At 48.8% G+C, this 23818-nt stretch overlaps 13 protein-coding genes across 13 annotated transcripts; 4 read left to right on the top strand and 9 right to left on the bottom strand.

Moving 5' to 3' along the window:
- Positions 1-240: 240 nt before the first annotated feature.
- Positions 241-1803, bottom strand: N7484_000995 (uncharacterized protein; the record flags this gene model as incomplete). Its single annotated transcript, XM_057111415.1, has 1 exon — positions 241-1803. The coding sequence occupies one exon, from the start codon at positions 1801-1803 to the stop codon at positions 241-243; it is 1563 nt and encodes a 520-aa protein (XP_056976152.1).
- A 118-nt stretch (positions 1804-1921) lies between these two features.
- N7484_000994 (uncharacterized protein) lies at positions 1922-2167 on the bottom strand (the record flags this gene model as incomplete). The annotated part of the gene is made up of 2 exons (XM_057111414.1): positions 1922-1982; positions 2043-2167. 2 exons carry the CDS (start codon positions 2165-2167, stop codon positions 1922-1924), a joined length of 186 nt encoding a protein of 61 aa, XP_056976151.1.
- Positions 2168-3752: 1585 nt separating this feature from the next.
- Positions 3753-5477, bottom strand: N7484_000993 (Zn(II)2Cys6 transcription factor; the record flags this gene model as incomplete). The annotated part of the gene is made up of 1 exon (XM_057111413.1): positions 3753-5477. One exon carries the CDS (start codon positions 5475-5477, stop codon positions 3753-3755), a length of 1725 nt encoding a protein of 574 aa, XP_056976150.1.
- Positions 5478-5863: 386 nt separating this feature from the next.
- Positions 5864-6058, top strand: N7484_000992 (dolichyl-diphosphooligosaccharide--protein glycosyltransferase subunit 4; the record flags this gene model as incomplete). Its single annotated transcript, XM_057111412.1, has 1 exon — positions 5864-6058. The coding sequence occupies one exon, from the start codon at positions 5864-5866 to the stop codon at positions 6056-6058; it is 195 nt and encodes a 64-aa protein (XP_056976149.1).
- Positions 6059-6470: 412 nt separating this feature from the next.
- N7484_000991 (putative C2H2 finger domain protein) lies at positions 6471-7871 on the bottom strand (the record flags this gene model as incomplete). The annotated part of the gene is made up of 2 exons (XM_057111411.1): positions 6471-6766; positions 6866-7871. 2 exons carry the CDS (start codon positions 7869-7871, stop codon positions 6471-6473), a joined length of 1302 nt encoding a protein of 433 aa, XP_056976148.1.
- A 355-nt stretch (positions 7872-8226) lies between these two features.
- On the bottom strand, positions 8227-8861 carry N7484_000990 (uncharacterized protein; the record flags this gene model as incomplete). Its single annotated transcript, XM_057111410.1, has 2 exons — positions 8227-8353; positions 8455-8861. The coding sequence occupies 2 exons, from the start codon at positions 8859-8861 to the stop codon at positions 8227-8229; spliced, it is 534 nt and encodes a 177-aa protein (XP_056976147.1).
- A 1040-nt stretch (positions 8862-9901) lies between these two features.
- On the bottom strand, positions 9902-11119 carry N7484_000989 (nitrilase; the record flags this gene model as incomplete). Its single annotated transcript, XM_057111409.1, has 3 exons — positions 9902-10173; positions 10253-10571; positions 10643-11119. 3 exons carry the CDS (start codon positions 11117-11119, stop codon positions 9902-9904), a joined length of 1068 nt encoding a protein of 355 aa, XP_056976146.1.
- A 404-nt stretch (positions 11120-11523) lies between these two features.
- N7484_000988 (fungal specific transcription factor domain-containing protein) lies at positions 11524-13716 on the bottom strand (the record flags this gene model as incomplete). The annotated part of the gene is made up of 5 exons (XM_057111408.1): positions 11524-12081; positions 12140-12595; positions 12653-12985; positions 13033-13618; positions 13673-13716. 5 exons carry the CDS (start codon positions 13714-13716, stop codon positions 11524-11526), a joined length of 1977 nt encoding a protein of 658 aa, XP_056976145.1.
- Positions 13717-14407: 691 nt separating this feature from the next.
- N7484_000987 (uncharacterized protein) lies at positions 14408-14875 on the top strand (the record flags this gene model as incomplete). Its single annotated transcript, XM_057111407.1, has 2 exons — positions 14408-14422; positions 14492-14875. 2 exons carry the CDS (start codon positions 14408-14410, stop codon positions 14873-14875), a joined length of 399 nt encoding a protein of 132 aa, XP_056976144.1.
- Positions 14876-15219: 344 nt separating this feature from the next.
- Positions 15220-16783, top strand: N7484_000986 (uncharacterized protein; the record flags this gene model as incomplete). Its single annotated transcript, XM_057111406.1, has 6 exons — positions 15220-15455; positions 15523-15778; positions 15837-16130; positions 16181-16328; positions 16383-16527; positions 16597-16783. The coding sequence occupies 6 exons, from the start codon at positions 15220-15222 to the stop codon at positions 16781-16783; spliced, it is 1266 nt and encodes a 421-aa protein (XP_056976143.1).
- A 462-nt stretch (positions 16784-17245) lies between these two features.
- On the bottom strand, positions 17246-18091 carry N7484_000985 (synaptobrevin family protein; the record flags this gene model as incomplete). Its single annotated transcript, XM_057111405.1, has 2 exons — positions 17246-17981; positions 18054-18091. The coding sequence occupies 2 exons, from the start codon at positions 18089-18091 to the stop codon at positions 17246-17248; spliced, it is 774 nt and encodes a 257-aa protein (XP_056976142.1).
- Positions 18092-19650: 1559 nt separating this feature from the next.
- On the top strand, positions 19651-20649 carry N7484_000984 (uncharacterized protein; the record flags this gene model as incomplete). Its single annotated transcript, XM_057111404.1, has 2 exons — positions 19651-19933; positions 19997-20649. The coding sequence occupies 2 exons, from the start codon at positions 19651-19653 to the stop codon at positions 20647-20649; spliced, it is 936 nt and encodes a 311-aa protein (XP_056976141.1).
- A 267-nt stretch (positions 20650-20916) lies between these two features.
- N7484_000983 (uncharacterized protein) lies at positions 20917-23670 on the bottom strand (the record flags this gene model as incomplete). Its single annotated transcript, XM_057111403.1, has 1 exon — positions 20917-23670. The coding sequence occupies one exon, from the start codon at positions 23668-23670 to the stop codon at positions 20917-20919; it is 2754 nt and encodes a 917-aa protein (XP_056976140.1).
- Between the last annotated feature and the right edge of the window lie 148 nt (positions 23671-23818).

Raw genomic sequence — 23818 nt, 5'->3', positions numbered from 1 at the left:
AGTTTTCGTTATGTTTACTATACAATTGTTTGATATCCCACTAGCTTCATTCCTTGGCGTCCTTTTACTTTCCCTTTTGAAAGGGGATTTCCACATTAGCCCTATTTTTTCATATCTTGCGAAGGCATTTCGAGATACCCCTGGCTGGTACAATGGGAGAAAAAGAAAAGAATAGACATTATGATTCAACTCTTTGATATTGATTCCTGTGCCATGTAAATCATTTTTTATATAACCGAGCTAACTTGAAAATCGGCTCCAGGTCCGAATGCGAGACCCATAGATTCTCAACAAGATAGGCGATACCATGATCAACGCTGACAAAGCGGCAAGCAAAGTGGCAGAGTAATTTATGTGCAAAGAGTCGTACATCGGCCCTTCAAACAGCGGAAACGTGGCGGAAACCAAGCTGCGAATCATGACATGGATCGAGATGGCTGATACCGTGTTGAGGACGTATACATCGACAATGTACACGATACCCGAAATAAAGATAATCTGCAACGACAGGCCAATGAAAAAGCACGAAATGACCTGCGATGCCCAATGTGTATCTCCAGACCACCCAAACCAAAGTAAAGACGGAGGCAGCAACACAGCACCCAAGATCATGGGCGGAAGCCGATCTTCAGGAGCAATGCGAGCCTGGCCCTTAGCTCCTTTCTCCGAACCATGTATCTCAGCTCGCTGCGCAGCAACCCACCGCTTCTTATACCAAGTCATCGTGAAAACCGAAAAGATCCCCAACGCACTCATAAGCCCAAGCCCAACAGACAAGAACGGCAAATAAGCCACAGGCGTCCTCCAGCCCCTTTTCTCGAACGCCTTCGGGAAAAGCTGATAAGATAAATACAGCGACCCATAAACAAGCGTCAAATATACCGTCATGACAATCAATATCGGCTCTTGAACAAACATTCGCACAGGTTTCGAACAGTACTTCCTCACCAAAACCCGCGTATCAAGCGAATCCATCTCGGTAGGCGCACGCAGCCTCTCATCACCAGTCTCTTTCCTCAATCGAGCAGCCCTTCGCATCAAAATCCGGTTATGCGACGACTCCCGCAGCAGGAATATACACAGGACCCCAGCCGCACAGCATAGTATAAGCGTAACCCACGCCGTCCACCTCCACCCCGCGTTCTCATTTGCGACTAGGTACGCACCGGCTATAGGCCCTATAATCGAGCCTAAATTCATGATACTAGCCGATGTCCCGACAGCAATACCCCGTGTTATGGGTCCGAAGATATCGGCCAGTACGCCCGAACCAACGGCCAGTCCACCTGCGCCGAACAATCCGGCCAGGAAGCGGGAGACCAAGATCGTAGCAACGTTTTTTGCGAGTGCAAGTGGAATCTGGAATATTGCACAGCCCGTTAATGCTAGTCCTAGGATCGGTGCGCTGCCGATTACTTCGGCTAGTGGGGCCCAGACTAGTGGGCCTAGAGCGAAACCGGCTATGAAGAGGGCTACGCCTAGGCTCATGAGTTCTTGGGAGACGCCATATTCTTTTGCCGTGACGGTTGCTGAGGCGCCGAAGATTGAGCTGGCGAATGCTATGGAGAAGATCACGGCGAGGGGTGCCGAGGAGCGGAGGATCTTTGTGCGTCTAGGCCAGTTTTGAGGATTTTCGGGGTCGGAGGGGCTCCATGTTATGAGTTTGAAGGTTGGATCTGAGCAATTGGAGGTTTCGTTTGGCGGGGTACTGTTGGTGGGCGTGGATACTCCGTCTGATGGAGATATTGGGTTGACGGAGAGGTGGGTACTTTTTCTTGACCCTGGACCATCTTTTACGTCCATAGTGGTGAGAGTATATGGAACCGAATGGATGTTGTTATTAGAAGAGCAGCTGTTTGAAGGGCTTTTGTGTCTAGGTACCCAGTGATCGGCAGTTGACGCAAATCCTGATCCACCTAGTTCAGGCTGTTATCAGGAATACGGAGTGTCTCCGATGTGCTGCGTATGCAAAGTATGCGGGCCTTTAAAACATGTATAATATGGTTTGATTTGGTATGTGATGACGATTCGTGTACACGTACCTCCGAACACCCCAGGATCGGTGATCAATTGATGCCAGGAGGTTCTCAATGATATTCTCGTCCATTGGGTATAGCTCGGGTGAAGTGAGGGTTTCGGCGAGATCGCCGAGATGATCGACCTCCATTCCGACTGGTTGCCTCCTGTAGATCTGCATTAGCTGACTTGGGCTTGGCATCTTCAATTGACACAAGTATGTCTGTTTTTCTGCTCATAGTTCTTCTCAAAGCACTACCGGTCCCAATAAGGTAATATTCGAATCTGAACGGGAACCCTAACTCCCAATCCCTCAAGGTGATTGGTTGACTTCCAATCTTGCTTCGTATCAACTGCTAAACGTGATGTATGTGGACTTGACTAAGCTCAGGGTTGGTCATGGTACCGATCTTGAAGTGTCTGGATCACATCAATCCCATCAAGATGATGTCTCCCTTGGTGTAATTGCGGAGAAGGAGCATCCTCAACGAAGTCTCAAGGACTTTTCTAGATTGACAGAAAGCACAACCCAAAGAGCGATTGCCAAAAAATAAGCAATTATGCACGAAAGCTCACATCACTTGAAATCCTGAATCTCTGAAACTCCCCACCAACTCCTCTAACTAATGATGATTGATACAAGTTGGCTCCGTGAGCTTTTACTCCGAGTATCCCTGGGAATATGAGTCTGGTGGCCGTGCCTGCATCTAATGCTTGGCGGGGTCTGGGAGAGTATTAAACAACTGTTTCCGGAACAGGCTTTTCCAAGACCGAAGATAGAGCCATGGTTTCCCACCAGGGCCATAAATAACCCTCTTTATCACTTCGAGTCATCATATAGACCTTGAGCGAGGACACGATCAAAGCTGATGACGAGAGTGAGGAACACAGCGGCGTCGAACTGGGGAGATATTGAAGGAAAAAGAATTTCATGAGGTGCACATGGTATTTGATTGACTCGGTTTTCCGTCGGGTGTGGCGCTAAAACATGCATTTGATCCATAAATTGGGCTGTTCCAAGGTTCCCAAGGGTCCCTGTTCGTGATCCACTCATTGGGCCTGCCAAGTTAATTTATACCAAAACAACATAAAGAGTTCACACCAGAGCGACATTGATACTTAAAGCGTAATCTGGAAATCCAGAGCGCTTATAATTATGTGATATGTACGCTATGAGTAATCAACGGATGCACGAACGGTCCAATGAAATTTGCTGCAGGTATATGCTAATGTAGGATATAGACAGTGGCTGTATGGAGTGGAGCATCAACAATGGACCCGTCAAAGTCCCAAAACTTAAATCACGCTTCGTTAAATCTCGCTGCGAGCCCCCATTCATTGCCATCAATACAGATTTCGAATCATTCAATTCTCTCTAGGCCCCACCATCTGACCCCTGTCGACAATCTGACCTCCAAGGATGATGATAGGTGGCCACACCGAAATTGGTCCATTGGCCAGCTGTAAGCTGATTCCCGCCCCCAATGGATCAAATCCCGAACCGCGAGGCTTGCAGATAGCGGGGTTTGGGCGCTATGTACAACGCATCGACCCAAAGCGACTAGATGGGTAGTATAAAGAAAGCCACCCAAGGGCGGATAGTCCTCATTCGTGAGAATGCTCTCGGTCCTCGCCTAATTTATGCTATTCGCTCCGGCTTCACAGAGGGTGTGTATGTTCAGAATACCCGGCCCTCATGTTAGTAACATGTTTTTAGTTTATTGCATGTCGTCGCTTCAGCTGGGGCCGTCTTGTGGCCAGAAAAGTCCAGTATCAAGCATCGAGGTGAGATCCATTTGATCCATGGTTGGTCGTACGCCGAGCTCCAATACGTCGCGAGACACGGCCTTGATCTGACGCATGATGGATTGCGAGATGGCCCAGGTTCTCGCCAGAGACTTGAAAACGCCAATGGTGAGACCAATGCGATCACGGCTGGGGTCGGGCATGTTACCCGCCTTGACGGAGCAAGCGGCCAGCTGGACAATGGAACTGAGTGTGAGAGCGCAGATAAAGAATGGCGTGTGACGCTCGACTGGCAGACGAATAGCCGCAAGCGAAGAAAGTTCCCTGGCTGCATTGACGGCCTTCATGGCATGCGCATGATGAGAGAAAGCAGGAACACTGATCGGACCATGATGACCGCAGATCACCTCCGATGCAACGGCAGGAGACGATAAGAGATCCGACCGCGGGAAGTTTAGGTAGATGGTGGCACCGTTAATGATCATGGTTGCCTGGAACATGATCTCATCAATGGACCCATCTGGCCGAATCAACTCTGACTTCGACTCAGGCAGATGGTGGAACCAGCTGGCAATTCTTGCGTCAATAGCTTCAACATTGCTCTGCTGTCCTTCCGTCATCTCCTGCGTCGCTACTACTCGACCAAGAACCCGCACGGCCTCGATTCGATATGAGTAGGAAGAAAAGTCCCGCTCATCGTCGTCAAAGAAACGATTGTCAAATTGCTCGATGGTTGCAGGTGTAGGTGGGGTAAGACCGTCCTGGTAAATGCGCTCCTCACACGGCAGCGGCACTACAAGCGGCACCTGGCTGGTGCGGTACACCTGCTGTACTCCCAGAGCTGTGAGCAGACCTTCAATCACAAAGAGTTCCCACCAGGTCCGGCGCAAACACTCCGCACGAACTGGGTCTCCATGACTAGCAAGCTCGGCGAACGTTGCTTGGTGCATGCCAAGCTCAAATGCCACGTCCACAGCAGTAGCCAGACACACGCCAGCTTCACTTCGTTCATTACGTGAGTGCAACACAATCGCCAACAGGAGAAGTGCCTGGACCTTTTCGACCGACGAGTCTTGCTCGCGCACCCCAGTCACTACATTGGGGCGGTATGTATCACTGGAGGCTGCGGGGGTGAAGTGGGATCCAATGAATTTCATCACATGTTCCAAAAACGGCGGGAAAGGAGAACGGAAATGAAACCGAAGAGGCGGGAGGATTGGATGGGCCGAATGAAAATAGGTATAGTAGATATCGAGGAGGTACCCATCAGTAGCGACCGACGAGGCCGACTCGGGAGTCAGCGGCCCAGTGAAAGACCGCGCGACAGGTGGAGCCATTGTGACAGACATGTCGTTCATACCAGGGCTTACAGACCCAGATGATGAGATTGGAACGGTGGGAGCATATTGGAAGGTCTCCTGACTATGCCAGTCGACAAGTGGATGGACTATATCGGCGGATTCCACAAGAGGAGTATCAGGAGAATCAAGAGCGCGGCGTTTTTTGGAGCCCTGATAGCCCCGGCGGGATTTTGTGTATTGGCATTCTGAGCCACTTGAAAGACAGCGGCCACAGACGGGAGTTTGGCCATCACATTTAAGATGCTTGTGGCGGCAAAGCAAGCAAGCTAATAAAGAGGGGGACGGTTTTGCTGTCGCGGGGGTGATTGGAGTCTGCGAGACGTTGGGAACCTGCAAATCCTGCGGTTCAGCCATGATGAGCAGAGCAGTCGACGCATGAAATTAATAGGAGGAAAAACCGGGGGATTTGAGGGGAAAAAAATCAAAGAGAAACACAACTGTGTATGACCGTTAGGAACGTTGTAGAAATATTAGTCATCGTACATCTAACCGCGACGAGTTAGTAAGACCCGGTCCCGATCGACGCTAACTTGCTTCATGACACGTTATGGATTCCTCTGATCACTGATCCCTCACCAACTCTCATTCTACATCCTTGTCCTTGTTGGGTTACGCAGTGGCGTCTCGCCTAACACAACATCCTCAATTGACGTGTCCACTCCCCAACTAATTACCTCCCACACGTTGCTCAACTGCTCAACCGGTTAACTCCTACTATCCCACCCATCCTCCAAATCATCATGATCTCCGACAATGACCTCTACCGCCTTGCCATCTTCTTGGGCTCATGCGCCATGATGATGATCGTGCTCTACCACTTCCTTGATGTCAATGCTCGGGATGACGAGGAGACTACCGACACCAAGCCAGTCAAGAACGAGGAATCCAGCGTGCCCTCAGACAATGCCCCCCGATCGACGACCAAAGCGAAATAAGCGATATAAGAAATAAGACCGCATATCAGAGGAATCGATCGGTCAGGAATCCGGTTTCGACGGTTGCCGAGACCGGCCATAGGAGAGGAGAAAGCAATGCATGTACAATACCCAACGACCAACGCGAGGCCGATTAGTTTTGTTTTATCGTTCTATTCTAAACAGCAAGATACCAATTGGCATTGAAATTCCTCAACCAGAGTAGTGACCTTTTCTATTCAATTTCACGGCTCCCAATCAATAGTGTTTTAGAGACATGCGGCTGAATTCAAAGTCAGGGCCCCAATCCCCTATTCATTTCAAATCTCTTGATGAGATGAAAGGAAAAATAGTAAAAAGCTTCCAAGGGGGTATCATAAGAAAACATGCGCTTGGTAAAAAAAAAAAAAAAAAAAAAAACTCATGGGGTCAGTTATGGAGACTCGGGCAACGTCATTGCAATTTCGGTGAGATGGCTAGTCACCAGACGTGAAGGGGTGGAAAGCCTGCGGTCGCTGATGTCAACATCGGGACCAACCTCCTCCTTCCAGCGGTATCCTGCATTTTTGAACAACTCTGCCCTCTGCTCGGGGGTGTTGATGCGATGGGATTTGCTGTATGTTTTGACCACCTGAGGATCCAAGGGGAGAAGCACCGTTGACACACGTGCCTGGCGATCAAAGAGGTTGAATTGAGGAATTGCAGGCGATCCAATTTGATCATCTTCGCCTGATAAGAGCCACTTTTGTTAGAATACAACTCGCATCAGAGATTAGATATGTGGGTCCAGCATTGGACTATCAGATGCGTGCATGTCAAGATGCTCACCAGGTGAGGGCACCGCAGGACCATCGCCCAGGGTCCACGCATAATCTTCAATATGCGTATCTCTCATATGCTCCCACATCGCCGACGCTGCCATAGGAGTTGAATTGTCGCACTCCATCCAGCCACAAGTGATGTTGTGAGGGATATGGGCCTTCAGGACGTGTTTCTGAAGCAAGACCAGTGTGTGAAGCTCCGTTTGACAACTTTCCCACCGGCATTTGAATACTGGGTACTGAGTGGGCGGTTGACTGGGGCTTGAGACAGTCACGGCAGCATTGTCGCGTTTCGCGTCCTTCCTGGGGCGGCCAACTCTCTTCCTAGTGGGAGGCATTTTCTGGGGAGACGAATCGATGACCACTTGCGGCTGGAGAGCTTCCTTGGTTCGTGGGGGTGGAGACGCGGCGGGAATCTTTGACCGTGGAGTTGAGCTCGGTTTGGTCGTTGGCGTCTCTGTTGCCGCCTGGAGTATTGATGGCGCTCGCTCGGGCGTAGGAATGGGCGTGGAAGAGCTCGGCAGTGGAAATGGGATGGAAGGGTCGGATTTCGCGAGATGAGGATTGGAAGGCAACAAAGAAGGTTGAGGTGGAAGGGAGCTGTCGTGAAATGATGAAAGAGCCACCGCGCCGATCGCGTTAATTGGTTGCGCAGGTGGGCGCGTCGGGGGGTTGCGGGGCCGTTTGTCACGTGCATAGATGATCGGATCAATACGATCCCATCGTAGGGAGGTCAGGTCCGATGAATAATCCATGGCTGGAATTATCTTCATGAGGGGATGGAGGTGATAATTGAGCACCTCTTCAGATGGGTGTTTGCCAGCAGCAATCAGCACGTCCCGAGCGATTGTAGTCACATCATAGCTGTCTTTCAGAAACATGTCACTAATACCCAATGGCTGAACGAAATCAAGGCGCTTAAGTTTGTTCTTTGATGCCAGCTTCGTACGTGGCATATGCTCTTTGAAATTGGCACTCGTCGCGTGCTTGGAGCCATCGTCGAGTCTCCGCATCTTATTTGGAGGTTGTTGACCTTGAGAATCAGATGACGGAACTGTCTGAGGAATGTGTGCCGCTAGACCTGAGGCTGCTGAAGCCGAAGCAGGGATCGTGACGGGGGGTTTCTGAGACGGGTGCGGATAGATTGGTTTTGGCGCACCATTTGGGTTCGTGGACTGGGGACCAAGTGAGCTCCTCGTTGCGGAAATTCTCGTATCTGTCTTTGGTTTGATAGAAGTAGAAGCTGATAGGGATCGATTTACAGGTCTTGCAGAAGGGCGGGCCTGGCTCTGATGACCTCCGTACTGATGGTGTAGGGTTGGAAGCCCATTTGGGATTGAAGTCACCGAGCTACGTCCGTGACCTGCATTATGGGACATTGATGTTGGAGAATCTTGCGCCATGTAATCGGTAAGTCTTGGAGACTGAGACGCCGAAATACTCTGGGGGGTTCTCTGATGGCTCGCCACCGGCCTTGAAGCCTGCATGGCACCCGCTGGTGGTCGGAAATAGGCAGGAAAGGGCACGTTAGCCCGACGGGAAGTATTGGGTTGGTAATACGGAGAGGATGATCCGGTATCTGATGGCCTCACATACTGCGGGCCTGGAGCCTCTCTGCTTGATAGTCTCACGAAATGGTTCTCAGGCTCCCCAGTTGTTACCGGTTGGCAGTAATTATATCGAGCCACCATTTGGGCCCCATCATATCCCCGTGTATTTACTTCGAAAGCCGGGCCAGCCTGTACTTGTGGATGACCGTGTTGATATTGTCGCAGCAGCTCCTGCTGTTGCTGTTGCCGGTACTGCTCTGTCTGTGAATCTCTCCATGCCTCCATCGGCGCTTGTTGTTGTTGCTGCTGCTGCTGCTGCTGCTGGCGGCGTTGAAGATGTTGTATATGCGCCGCGTGCGTAGCATCCTCGTATGCGGGGTGCAGATTGGGGGAGGGTACAAATGCGTTGACACGGCTTCCTAGCGATTCAGATGCACCTTGATCCTCATTCATGTCTGGTATAGCAAAAGCCTTTCTCAGAGCTTGATTTCCATGTTGAATCGGCGATTAGAGGACACAATTCGGGGACAAAGGACTCGGCTTTGGGCGGACAAAGGGCGGACCACACAATTTGCAGCCAGTTCTTGCGTCAGCACGAGACTGAACATTAAATTCACTGGGTATAGTCGATGAAGCCGTGGTAGGTGTGACGATATCGGTGCTAGGTCGAGTTTGAGGCTTATTTAGAAAAGAATTGAAGGCCGGCACGCATTCTTTGTTCGCGATATGATAGAGCCCGCGTCGAGCTGTAGCCAATTACATCACAGGAACGGAGACGCAGCTATGGTCACCTGACCACACACTTTTTTCGGCTACAAAAGCCAATGCTGGTTTCTTCCTCTCCCAGCCATCCGTCTTCTGCAATGGCTATGTCAAATGGTCGATTTGAATGATCAATGATAAACAAAATCAAGTTCAGTTTCCATGAGCTGACTTGGAAGCATAGAAAGATCGGGTGCGAAGGACTCCACGGGTTCCTGTTGCGCTGGAAGATCTCCGAGCTCCAACTGCCGACACAGTGTTCCAGGGGCTGTCTCGGCGTCTGCAATTTGGTTCATGATGCTTATGTTGCGACGCTAGACGCCTCATGGAATCCAAAACTCTTGCGCACTAACATAACTTCTCCTTTTTAGATTTCCCGCCAAATTATCTCCGTACCAATCCCGCTTGACGGACCTGATGGTTGGTATGGTAAACGAATGGCGCATAGCGAATCGCAGGGTCATTCTACGGAATGGCTTTGTCTCACTTGCAGACCGGCGCTGATGTCTTTGGACTAGGATGTTGTTGGTTTGAAAGTGAGGGACATCTTGTCACTGTAAAATAGATCTCAGCAGTCATGTTAATTAATTAATATGGAATACATTGAATAGTTCATTCATGCCCTTAGGTGACCACAATGCCACGGATTGCTTTCGTACATGTTCTCGCTTTGCCATAGACATAAATCTTCTATGGATCATACATTGTCTTGCGCTCACGTTAAACCTTGTTTAAAACGGCGGAGGGTTCAAGTCAAGTCCCTCCACTGTGAGCTTGAATGCATCATTCCGAGAATAGCTACCTGCGACATCCATATCAAGTCTACCCCGTTCACAATCTTCAAGGTCGATCTCCGAGATGGCCAATCCATCGTGATCCTGGGAGTTGGCAGCGTCCTCGGAATCAATGGTATCATCAACGCAAACTTCCCAAATTGGACCAGCCAGTACCTCTCCCAGGGGACCGACAATAGATGATCCACCTCGGCAGACATAACGGCTTCCTATTACTCGTTAGCAGATGCACCGCGCTATGGTATATGTACCATAAACAAGGATCAAGACTAGAATCCATATACTTACCGTCTTCTTGTGCGGGCGCATGATCAGTGATCCAAGATGGAAGTTCATTGTAGCGCACGCATTGGTTCGAAGAGAGAACAAAGGTCCGTCCCTCACCACCAATAGTCCGCATCAGTGGAAGCCAGGTATCGCGAGCATCAGCCGTAGGTGCCAGATAAAGGTTCACATTCTGCGAATACAGACTCTGTCGAAGAAGAGGCATGAAATTTTCCCAGCAGATAGCTCCACCGATGGTGAGCTTAACACCGTTGATCTCGGTAGTGACAGCTTTCAAGCTTGCTGCCGAGCCTTGTCCCCAAACAAGACGCTCAGAACCGGTCTTTTCCACGGGAATCCAGAACACGTTAGTCACCTTGTCCATGTATAACATCAATTCCCTGAGAAACTCACTGGCATGACCTTCCTTCTCTTCCCAATAACACCGCGTGAGGGGTCCACAAAGACCATAGAACAGTACAACGTACCAGCAGCCTTTTCGATCAATCCCGTAGCAATGAAAACACCAGTCTCTTGAGCCACCTGCTCCAGGTACTCTCTTGTCCCATCTCCACGAGAGCTCCTCCCCGGAGCTGTGGGGAGTTTGCGGTCTACCCAGTCATCACCGGCCCCAGCCGGAGTATCGCCTAGATCTACCGCCGACTGGAAGTACTTCAGGAATTGTTCACGACCATGAGCACCACGAGCGCCCACCGCGGCACCAAAGTCGCAAGTGCGTGGGTACCCGCCCAGATATGCCTCGGGAAATAGAATGAGTTGAACCCCGCGAGAAGAGCCGTGGGCTGTGATGCGCTTCAATGCAGCTAGAGTGGATGGCAAGTCCGAACGAGTGCGCGCCTGGGCTACGGCGACAGTCAATTTTTGTGGCATTCTACTTGAAGTCAAGTGTTGATAGAGTGGATGTTTCTTTTTGACCTTCAATTATGTAGAGGGAAAAAAAGTGGTCAAGAAAGATTTGATGAGAGGAGTTGGAGTCATCGGGGTTTCAACCTCCGATGCGGAGTGCATTCGGCGCTGAAACTCCGACCCCACATTCCCCACTGCGGTCCGGCAGTTGCAACTACATCATGGAATTGCAGGGCAAATTCGAACAAGATGGGCTTGTCTTACTTTTTTTCCTAAGTGAGACGAAGGAAAGAGCGGAGAAATGCCGTTTCAAAGATTTCAACGAAGATAACTCAAGGCAGTTTGTCTGATGATGCTGGTGTGTCTGTCAACGAAAGCAAACCTCGCATCAGGAGCTAAATGGTCTGAAGGCTCAATCGCCCCCAAACCTAAAACTCAACAGACCCAAACAAGCCAGGAAACGCGAAGAGCTCATCATGGTTGCTGACGCTAGGCTCGTAAAGGCCGAAAGCCTCCGGTACAAACATACTTTTGCTCGTTGTTTTGTCTTGACAAAGAAAACAGGTCTGGGAAGAATGAACCTCCGAAGACCACGGAGGGAATTCCTCGCTGTATCTTTGATCATGCCACGGATAATCTTCATTCACCATCTCCGTGATCATTCTACAGATATCCACGTTCACAACAAGTGATACGATGCGAGGCATCATCGACCTGATTGAATTCGCGGCATCGGGAGATATCCGAGTCTCGGTATGATCGGCAGAGATGAGGGGATGGTATGGAATTGCCTCGGAGAGAGTATCAAATAAATCGCGTAATGGCTCGGCCTGTCTCCACTGCTCTGCAAACACAGCCAAGATGACAGAACATGTATGGATTGCTGCTAGTGATTTTGAGGAACGGTATATGTCGGTCCGGCTGGACGGAGGCGTTGCCCAAAAGCAATAGAGGAGGGTAATTCCGATACCGAATTGACTGAGAAGCTTCATACCACCGACGTGCGTTAGTGGAAATGTACATCACAATGGGGTTATCACTCACCCCTGGCCAAAGCTGGGCTGTCTGGCGGTCCTTTTGATACTGTCGGAAAACAGACAGAATATCTGCGCAGGCCTGTAGGCACTTTCCCCCAACTAATTCGCGGGCATTTTGTTTGGTTGGCCTGTGTAAGAGTAAGATTGTATAATTGTAAGCCATCCCAACCCATCCTTGGCTAGTATAACCTCTGGATTCGGGATCACTGTGAGGTTGTAATTGATTTCTCCATTGGTCTAACTCCTTCAGCATATGAAGCCTCCAGCCATAATGCGGCGCAAAATTTGCGTCGTAATCGGCACGCATCATGACAGCAAGGATGTGTGACTGAATTCGTCGCACACGAATCAGATGGAGGGCAGAAGATACTTGAGTTTGGCGGGGAAGGGATTCAACCTCTGCTTGTGAGCGTGATTGTGGCTCCCATCTTTGAATTTCACCGTCATTCATGTTCGCAAAGAGCTGCATTTGTTATAGAAAAGAAAACCAAGAAGGAAACGAGGGCTAAGCTGAACTTACCTCGATTTGGATATTCTCGTCTATGACACTGCACGGAACGTGGTAGATCCAGCTAAGTAATCGATCAATGGAATAGGCGGACCAGAACACTCGACGGCGAATTTGAACTTCCAGGAGCGTTGAGCTATCTCGGATTGAAGGTTCATACATAGATCGATGTAGCTGAGAAACAACACAGCATCGCATTGTAGTTGAAATCATAGTCAAAACAGTTTGAGAAGAGGGGGAATGAAGTGCATGTATTGTGCACATCAAATATGCCTGAACATGTAGAACCGGATCTGGTCTCTCGAAGACAGAACTCAGGGACGCAAGGGCGATCGAGTATAAGTTCTGGGACTTTAGTGAATGGTGGACATGGGGAGTTGAGAGTCGCTTACATTGGATAGGCGTCTCTCCTCAGGGAACACCTGAGGTGCTATGAGAAGGCTCACTGCAAAGGCCATCTGGATAAAAAATGACTTCCATTGCTCGCCAGCAGGTATATCACCGCCATTATTCCGTAAATTCTTCCAGGATGAATACCATTCTAGAAATTGTTCTTCAAGGATGAATGGATAACGAGGGTTGACTCGCTCAAGGTAGGTCTGGATCAAAGCTTGTTCCTTTTGATCTGAGAATCGTAGATCTTTGGAATTCGCGTCCTGCTCAATTGGCTGTAATCCATCAAAAATCGATCTGAAAATGGTCCTAGAGCCTTGATTGGCGATGCCAGGTGTGTTCGGGAAGATGGGCGATGATGCTTGGATAGTCATCGGGGTTTGAATATCCATTTCCGCTGGAGGAACAAATCGTGACTCGGAAGGCTGAGTAGACCGTACTATAGGAGAGCTGGTCTCATCTTGTCTTCCTGGAGCTGTTGTAGAGCTTTGGATTGATTCAGATCTATGAGGGAGTGAATTCAAGACTTGTTCATGCGCATTTGCCTCTAGCTCAAAGATACGATTCTCCAATGTTCGCGTGTATCTGAATATCAAGTTAATGCATGGATACAACAGTCAAAATGAAAGACAGCCTTACTGGGTGTTGGCAAGGGACCGCTTTTGTAGCCGCTCTGATGGCATGCAAACTAGACCATTTTGGCTGTCATCAGTAAATGTCCGAGGCCTTTCAAGGGAATATCATCACCTGTCTGTGCCTGAGCACAGTTGTCACAAGGACGTTCTCTATTGCACTACAACATAGTGAGCTTGGTATTTTAATTGATAACCTCAGAAAAGGCCAGCTAGGGAATACCTTTTGTTTTCGCCGTCGGCATCTCTGACATGAAAAATTTCCTTTCGGTTTCGGCCTCACAGAAGTGATACTAGCGTCGGCCATTGTGGCTGTAGAAGATGGACTTCAAGTATTTCGGGATTTCTCGATCGAAGCCGACAGCCGAAAACCAAAAATAAGATCTTTTAGGTGCTACAAGCTCGAAATTAACACTGCTAGTGGCTCACTATTCGGTCGTCGGAATAAATTCTCCGGGTGATGACGAAACGTGCTTAGCCCCACTATCTCGCTCAAGTGTACAATCAGAAGCAATTGAATTCCATGCCGCATTCCCCTTTAAAGTGGCAATAAGCAGAATAATTAATAAAAACCTTGGAACACCCAGTTTAATTGTCAGGCATCTTTCTCCTCGGCATCGGGCCGAGGATAGCATCATCCCAGAAGTGGGCCTGCGCCGAGTCGTGCAAAGGATCTACGCTAATTGGCGTTGTCTTAGATTTAGTACAGTTTAGCGGCCACTCAAAAATCTCACTTGTTGTCATGAAATTTGTGTTTGTACGTAATGGGATCTTGGAGATCTAGATCTAGAAGAATCCTCGTGTCGTTGAAAGGACGCGAGTGGAGCTTATCGAGCTGAGCAATGCCAATGTGCCACTAGAGCTTCGCCTTGCGCACGTTGAGGAAGATTGTTTTGTGCCGCTTGATGCAGATACAGACGCGCAGCTTGTAAAGGTCGATAAGGCAGAGATCTTATATGCGCAGGGAAATACGGTTCTGACTAGGCATATGGCGTGGAGGCAGAGCAAGCAGGCCCTTGTGGCTAATGATAGTACTGAGATCATGTTCATGAGTGAAGTTTTCAACGAGGGTGCAATGGGAACTGAACCTACTGAAATGGCTCGGACTATCGCGGCATCTCTGCAGGATGGCTTGCGAGAGTTCTTTGGTGTCGAAAGTACAGTTTCGTACCTTGGGAAAAGCCTGGGCAAGCTTGATACTGTTTTGTAAACCTACAAGTTTATAGCAAGGTACTCCGGCCAGATAATACGCTACACAAATCGAGCAACCGATAGACAACCGAATCAAATTTTAACAAAGAATACATTGGACTAATCAGCTTTTACCTTTGAATGATTCTGATTTGTAACCAAGAGATAGTATATCAATGGCATTGGTATACTAGTAGCATATGACACATTCAGACTTATTATGGCGTGCTATTTGGTCATCCAGAACTCCGCACATCGTGCTTATTGATAATCAGCAATCTGCTCATATGATGACTGATATAAACATACTCAAAGCCCGAAAATTCAATCTCAAAATAAATAGTAGTTGACTACAAGACTAAAATGGTTGGGCGTACATTGCTTACCGTTGCTATTGTTGGGGGAGGACCGGGTGGGTTAGGAACCGCCATTGCCTTATCCAAACTGCCATTCCTTCAGGTAACGCTTTACGAAAAGAACCCGGAGCCACGGGAGGCAGGTGCAGGAATTAGCTTGAGCACAAATGCTTGGAAAGTTCTGGACTTGCTCGGAGCAAGTGATGGAGTCAAGGGAGGATCGAAGTCAAATACACACCAAAGGTAAGCGATACAACTAATGACGAATGACATCGTTCGCCTATTTTGAATGCTGTTAACAATGTATCAGAAATGCCTATACAGGCAAGATCTTGAGTATAACCCAGCATCCCGAAAATTCCGACGCAGATACTCGTGGTGCGATTCGTGCCCGCAGAACACGACTCCAATCTGCCCTTCTGGATAAGGTGCCAGACGGTCTGATCCAATTTAATAAGAAGCTTGTCTCCCTCGAGAACTTACCCGGTGCAGGCGTGCGTTTGGTTTTTGACGATAAGACAGACGCTCATGCAGATCTTGTCGTGGGTGCAGATGGGATACACTCCGTTCGTCGTGCTACTCCTCTAAGTGCCATCCTTCGCAGCTAATGAATCCACTCACCAGATCGTGCGACGGGTCCTGTTTCCCGATCATCAGCTTCAATTTACAGGAAATACTGCATTCCGCACCATTGTGCCCCGATCACGTCTGGCTCACCTACCGGATATCACGTCCACAACAGCTTGGTGGTGGGGTGAAGCTGGCCACGTGTACTTCTCGGACGTAGATGATGAAAATGAAAGCGATGATCCGTTCTTTGAGATTACCGTGCGATTTTATAAGGAGCCTGAGATTCCTGGGAAAACTGTCGTTTGGGGTATTCCGGCTACGAAGGAGAAAGTGGCATCTCGTGTTTTGGTGCGATGGAATCAACTCATTGGCAAGGGTTATGCTGATAAATCTGCTAGACCTTCGATCAGCGAGTACGAGATGCAGTTGATGCGGTCCAAGAAGGCGAGTGGGGGGAATTCGCTACGTTCGCTGGGCCTCGATTGAGCAAGATTACGGGCTGGGATAAGATCGCCCTGATAGGTGATGCTAGTCATCCACTTTCTGGTATGAAAATCTTCTCCGCTCATCACTGGATAGCCGTGGACTGATAATCTAAAGGAGCATTTGGATCTGGTGCGACATTTGCCATGGAGGACGGATGGATCCTCGCTCGAGCCCTGGAACATACTCAGCTTGCTTCTCATCCTGTTGAAGAGGCCCTTGAGATATTCAACCTGATCAGATCTCCATATTATGCCAGGATGTGAGTCGTCAATGTGGACGTGTTCTTGTGTTTCCTCAAATAGTCTTTGATCTGAGCTAACTTGTAAAGGTACGAACATCTGGACGAGGTCGGTCTCAAAATGCAAAAATTCAAAGCAGATAGTAACGACTTCGATACCTTCTTACAAGCAAAGATTGACAGTTTTCTTTATGGTGATAAAGACTTCATTTACAAGAACGATATTGGAAAGATTTGGGAAGAATATCTTGCATCACAGCAAATCAAGGTTGAATAGACTCAAGTTTGTCTATATTTTAGTATATCAATCAAATCAATCACCTAGACCATGAAATCGGCAATCGTCTAGGATATTGACTTTGAAAAAATGCATTGCGGGAGAAAGTAGAAACAAGAATGCGGGGTGCATGACGTCGGTAGGGATAAATAGGCTGATCACCAATAGTTCGAGGCCCAATCTGAAGAGGCCCAAACTTGGAAAGGGATATTGCAATTGTGTTGGATCTTATCAAACCAGTTGATACGAAATTGCTTCAATAAAATTTTCAAAGGCACTAGAATAGATGGGCTATTTAGTTAATATACAGAGAGCGCTTCATGCAAACGACAAGCCGAGAAAGAAACCATCGTATCGTAAGTCACGGTCAGGAAATCAACCGAGAAAGAGAAAAAAGCCACGCTTGCTCAAATAAATAAGCAAATGTCTTCCTACACTCCGTAAAAGCCAACCAGCAGAAAGTTACTGGCTGTTCTTATGTCCGACACACTTCGACCAAGCTGGCAGTCCACACCCGAACCCAATGAACAGGTACAGAAGGAAGACTACCACAAAGCCAAGGAGCACCATCAACTTAATATTCTTCCACCACATCCGCCGACGCAGACCCCGACTACGTAGGCGGAAATCGTGTGCACTCCCACCCAGCCGGTCAGTCTTATCGACCAGCAAATCAATGCGCTCGCCTCGTTCGAGCACGCGCTCAATATTCTCCGTCATGATGTCGCGCACGCTGTCGATCTCGCGGCGGGCAGACGCCAGGGAGTCTGCCGGTGGAGTGGTGTTGTATGTCTGGAGCAGGGCGCGAAGGTCTGTGTTGAAAGATGCGCAGCCGTATGCTGGGAACAGAGAGAAGTCTGTGCTGGCGGGTGGATACTTGGAGAGGAAGTTGCGCTTCATTTCGAGCAAGAAGGCGAAGGGGATGCGGCGGCCTTGTTCGGCAGATGCTACTACGATGTAGCTTAAAGGTGCGTAGGAGTTTTGCTCGGTGCGTCCATTTATATCATCTGCGGACCCGCCCTTTGGCGAGTCGGCGATGTAGTGTACGAACAGGCGTTCGTGGGTGAAAGTTAACTTCTGGGGCTTGTCGTGGGTGATCTTGGGCAGGATGACGGATGCGAGGGAGGAGGCCGATGTGGATGATGATCCTGGGGAGGAGTGCTCGGCCAGGATGGTTGTGCGGTGTGCGATGCAGGAACTGGTGATGAGTGGTTAGAATGCTTCATGACGGGATCCGTGGGGTTCGGGCTGGTGTGGCGGGAGCACTCACTAGAGCAGGGAGCTCTGAGGTTTCGAGGAGGACGCCATGATGGGTTGCAGGTGGTCTGTAATAATTTACAAGATATATATCAGAGCCAAATCAGACCAAGAAGAGGAGGCCTGGGTCCGACGAATGATGCGTCAGGAGCTCCGGTTCTCCAGGTGTGGGGCGCTTAGTCATGATTGTCCAGATTGCGGGCCAAAGGTTATCGAGGTACAACTTTGTATCTTCTTCCTCTCGAAGTGTTTTGATATTTGCCTTTCTGATAATACGGGGCATCTTTTGACTCTCGAAAAGACTTCGAAGATCCTGATTTTTTCCAATAGAAGAGATACTTCGTGCCCAAAAGATTCCTTGGATTTCTTCAGCTCAGTACTGATTGGAGGTCTTTCAAGGGGCCCGCTTTTCTAGCGGTCTACGGTAGAAATCTCTTGTACTTGTCGTGTCGATGTGTATCTACCTCGTAGTTCAATGCGGTTTATGATTTGTGGAAACCGACATCCTTCTTTGGCCAAATCAACTGGGCACAAGATTGCTCATTGTATCACTCGTGTACTACGTCGTTTCCTTGACGTCCCGATTCTAAACAAGTTCTTAGACGATTTATACGCGAATCTTAGAGGATTGTGCCGCATTTTCTTCATAACTTTGCAGCTAAAACGGATGTGTAGCGCTGAAGTGGGGTGGGATTCTTCTCCGAGGTCTATGGTAAGATTGGTTGTTAGACATGAGCTATTCCAAGGTCACAGTGTTCAACCTGTTAACCCTTCCTTCACATAATGAACAACTCATGACTCCATTGTAAGACCTCAGATACTTCGTACGGTCAGGTGCTCCTTATTAAATATGTACTTCCAATGCTACTGTGAGTTTTGTGAGTGACTGATCAAGAATATATCAGTACTGTTAGTGTTCCTCACGCCCACCCTCAAAAAGACGCACGAGTGCACCCCAATGCTGATGCTACTTAGTAGCTCCTGGGTCAGTGGTCATGAGACATCATTCCAATATGAAACTCTTGAAACAGCTCATATCGCCCCTGAGAATACAGCCCGAGCAACCTTGGAAAGCTATGGCACTCGGTGTCAAGAAGTCGCATCTCGCAACATAATTATCTTCCGTACATTAAGGTGATGACGCACCCCGTTTACGTAACTCGTCAAGCCCAGAACTATGTGGGTCAAGTTCTTCCATGCAGGAATCTTATTCTACGGTAGAAACACGTTAATGTTCTCTTTAATTCAGTCGTTTCATTGCATGTCACATGTTGCGGATAGGTGACCTCTTTCAGTATTTAAATCCGCGGGAACTTCGGCCGAGCTTTCTAAACCCAGCCAAATGAGCGCGTTTCTGATCCGCCATATCTCCACTTTGGCTGATCTTGATGATCTTTCCCCGTATCGGATTGAGACTATGGATGAAGCCAAAGCATCTGCCGCTTCGTGTCTAAATTGACCAAAGATTGATCCGATTGCTCGGCATTATTCAATATGTGCACGCAGTTCCACCACCATAATGCAGGAACTATAAGTGTCCAAGGCTACCCGCTTCCACTAATAGCATCCAGTTCACTGCTCCCTGTTCCCTCACCAAGAACCGCTCCGCCATGCGTTCGATCATCTCCTTGGCGCTGTGCCTGGGTGCCGCCGCAGCTTCCGAATTTAAGACACGCACTGTCTACCAATTCGCCTCTAACGATACCTGGTTAGAGAACCTAGCCACACGATCCAATGGCATCATCCTAGCAACCGAGATCGGCCCCCCAGCCAATCTCCTGGCCTTTGATCCCCGCGAGAAGCACCCCAAGAAGAAGGTTATCAAGGACTTCACCTCAGTGCTGGGCCTTTCCGGTATCACCGAGGGAGCTCACGATGTCTTCTACGTTGCCGGTGCAAACACCACATCCGACAATATCAGCGATCCCCCCAAGAACGCAACTCATATCTGAGAAGTCGATTTCAACAAGGACAGCGAGCACCCTCAGATCAAGCTGCTGTGTCGCCCAACCGCACCTACCGGGTTCAACGGTCTGACCACCTTCAATGAGACCATTCTGCTCGCTAGCGCCTCCTACCAAGATTCTATCTTCGCCATCGATACCCAGACCGGTCGTACCTGGGAAGCTATTACGCAGACGAGCCTGATGTCTTCTATCAACGGTATCAAGGTCTCCAATGGCTTTGTCTACTGGACTGCTAACAGTGCTTTGTACCGCGCTGAGCTTTACCCTAATGTTACTGCTGGTACTGGTCAGCTTATTTTCCAGGGTAGCGCGTTTGATGATTTCGCTATCTCTCCTGATGGATTCGCTTTGAACTCAACTTATGGATCGGACTATAAGTTTGCGTACCTTGCTACAGCCGCTGAAAACACTATTGAGCAGGTTATCTTTACTCGCAATGGCACTGCTGTTGGTCATGAGATTATTGCTGGTGCTGAGGACTCGACTGAGGTTGCTGAGCCTACTGGTGCTTTCTTTGGACGGGGTGAGGGCCAGCTGAATAAGCTCTATGTTACTACTGGTGGTGCCAGTGCTGTTAACATTGATACTAATGGTACCGATGTTGCGGTTGGTGCGCAGCTATTGGAGATTCAGTTGAACTAAATCCCAATAGTATCTTGCACTATACAGAATGTGAAAATTTACTTGTAAGATGAGTGCTGTTACTGAAGTTCATGTACTGATACATGTCTAAACGAATAATTTGTTGGTAGGTCACTTTGTTGTGTCCTGTCCATAATTTCTTTGACATGTAAGCCCAGAAGGCAATGCTTCCTCCTCAGCCAGCCGATTAATCATCACGGCACATTGTCTGTTGATAAAATTCAAGAACCATTGAGAAACCTGCCAAAACAAAACCTGCGCCATAAATCAAGTAAGGTCATCCATCATGTCGCAATCATCTTCATCATTTCCCGTAATATCCATATCGTCATCAGAAAGGCCAGAAAGCTCAGGCGAGCCCATAACGATTGTACTGCCCCCAGCGCTGTAGGTATTCCAATCTTCATTATCCGACTTGACGGATGGTACGGAGTATCCGTAGTCACGATTTACTAGCATTGTCTCTGGTCGTTGTTCAAGGCTCGCAACGGAACCTGGATGTTCAACCTCATCATATGAGTCCACCGACACGACATCCGAAGTATGGGAGTTCGTCGCGTAGTGAGAGGCACCCTGGACGGTACTTTGCAAATCGCTCGAGTGAATATCGCTGAAGGATTCATCGGTGGATGCAACACTGCCCGTATGAACTTGAGGGCCTGGGGCGGAAAAGCCTCCAGATACCATGATGGGAATGTCATGGTCTGTGAACACGCCGCCTGTTCCGTCGTCATTACCTCCAGCCCATAGAGGTAGATACTGGTATTCGTTGTCGGTAAGGCAGGTCATGACGTCCCCAATTCGTTCTTGGAAGAGAGTTTGATCCATAGGATTCAGAAGCGCGCGGCAGTACTCGGCGACGTATGCATTGGCTGATAGAGTGAATCTTTTTAGATCAAATTCTTTCCACGGACACGTCGAGCTGCCCGAGTCATCATGTGGGACATCGAGAGTGGATGCTGGCCCTCGTACAGATACGGAACTAGACTCTTCCGGATCAGAGTGTGGGACGTCGAGGGTGATCCGACGACTCTGGGATGGTTGCTGCGGAATAAAATGCTGTACCTGTCCTGCTGGTCTTTCTGTTAATGTCGTTCTCCAAAAGGAGAATGAGTTGACATCCGTAGCAGTAGAAGAAGCATTGTTCGAAGATGAAGCAACCGGCTCGCGATCCTGTGGAATCCTGCGGCGCAGGTTGATAGTAAGATTCCACCGCTTATTCGTACTTTCGGCCTGCGCCTGCATCTGTCTCTTCAGATGGTCTTTCACCTCGATCGCTTGATTGAACAATTTGATTTTCTCCTCCAGAGTCTCTTTGGGTATGTAACGAATTCTCGCATTTTCCTGTCCTTGAAATGCAAGCAGGCCACACCCAATCTCGGCGATGGAGTCGTGCTTGATTATTATTGCTTCCAGGTAGTCCATTATAAGAGCAAGCCGATTATCCATAAGGTCGGTCCAGAAACTCCTCCCCATCAATCTGACCAGACAATCCAGTGAATCAAATGCACGGTTACTGCTTCGGAATCGTCTGGTACTTGTCGGCATGTCGCTAGGAAGGTCTGGCTCTGCATCACAAGAACGCATGGGATCTGCAGCTAAAAACAGATGTTGATAAATTGCAAATCTAGCGCTGTCTTTCAGAGTCTCGATTATGGAAAGGGCCCAGTCATTATCTTCAGGGAAATCACGGGCATGTTCTTTCAACTTTGCACATTCTGGGATATCTTCAATCCAAGACATTTCCTCTCCCGCCAAATGAAGAAAGTGTTTGATCATTGTGTCCATGAAGGCCTTGCTAGCGTACTCGATCCGCTGTACCTCATTGTCATCGAGATTATCTTTGACCTGAGACTTTGTAAATGACAATTGCCATCTCTTCATTGGCGTGATTTTTGCGGTCCTTATGAGGTAAAGAAGTGCTTCATCACTGACCAATCCCACAAATGCATGGCGGCAAAGGGCACTGGATTTAATACCACAGCCGACCCGATAGGCTATCTCAGGATGAATTTCAATTATTCGTGTGTTTGTTGTGTCGTAAAACCAAGACGTGATGTATTCGCTGATAGTCGGGAGGGTGGCCACATCAAAAATCTTGGCAACGGCGAAGTATGTCCAAAGCTTGCAAGGCGTATCGAGGGTTACTCTCAACCCCTCGAGGACGTGTAGCACATGCTCAATTCCTTCACGGTGGCGGGCTCCGGAATACTCCACAGGCAGTCCTTTCCGGACTATGGTACTAGACACAGGGTGCTCGTTATTTGGATGTCGTTGTGAAAGGAACCGAGAGTTTGTTTCGTCTTCTCCCTCACTCAAAGGTCCATCTTCTCCTTTCTCTTCGTTGCCATTGACCGTTACTGGCTCAAAGATTGCTGTTGGATCTGGACGCTCCCACATTTGATATTCATCCTCTCCTCCGACACAGGCATGTGGAAGGCTCCATTTGCTCTCTAATGAGGCCCATTTTCGGATAGCCATGGGGCAGGATACCTCTGTCAGAGTAATGATAGCATCCTCCTCAAATATCGCCGGCGTCAAGTCCACCAGATATTTGATACCATCAGGTAGCTTGTCGATGAAGCCTCGCTGCCTCCGAGCTCGCTTCTGGTATCGTGGTGTGAAGAGCTTAGCAAAGTATGCAGAGCCTACTGTCAATAACGAAGAGCTGTGGACGCGAAGAGGAATTGTTTGTGTCGAGGCAAGGGCCCTGGGTCCGTCTTCAGGTGAGGGGTCGATATAGAGCAGAGTGTCTGCATCGTTGAAGAGAAGAAGTGGAACTACCATTTCAAATTTGGGCACGGGGCTCTGGCGAAAACCAAGTGGGATTTCTGGGATTACCACGGGTGGTATCTCTGCCGGCTCCTCTTGCGCTGTCTCGAAGGCGACAGCCCTGGGTAGAGTGATTGGCGCCAGGATGAACAGTCGTTTGTTTTTTATGGCAATTTGGGTGAGGAGGTTCAAGAAGGTAGGAATATTTGAGGAAATTAGAAGGTGTTGAGCACGGTAAGGTTCAAACATGGAGGGGCGGAGTAATGAGGCTCAAGCCTGTTGCCTTACGAAAACAGACCAATCACAGCTCAGTCACTGGCAGGGAATATGCATTGCCACGGTGTAATGCCACAGTGAGTCACCAGCTGAGTTATATGCGTATTTGACTTTTGTGAAT

The sequence above is a fragment of the Penicillium longicatenatum genome (genome assembly GCF_028827895.1).
Source record: "Penicillium longicatenatum strain IBT 33135 chromosome Unknown contig_1_segment0_segment0, whole genome shotgun sequence".
NCBI classification, from domain to species: Eukaryota; Fungi; Ascomycota; class Eurotiomycetes; order Eurotiales; family Aspergillaceae; genus Penicillium; species Penicillium longicatenatum.
The sequence above is the reverse complement of the archived record's forward strand: the minus strand, read 5'-3'. Positions and strand labels throughout refer to the sequence as shown.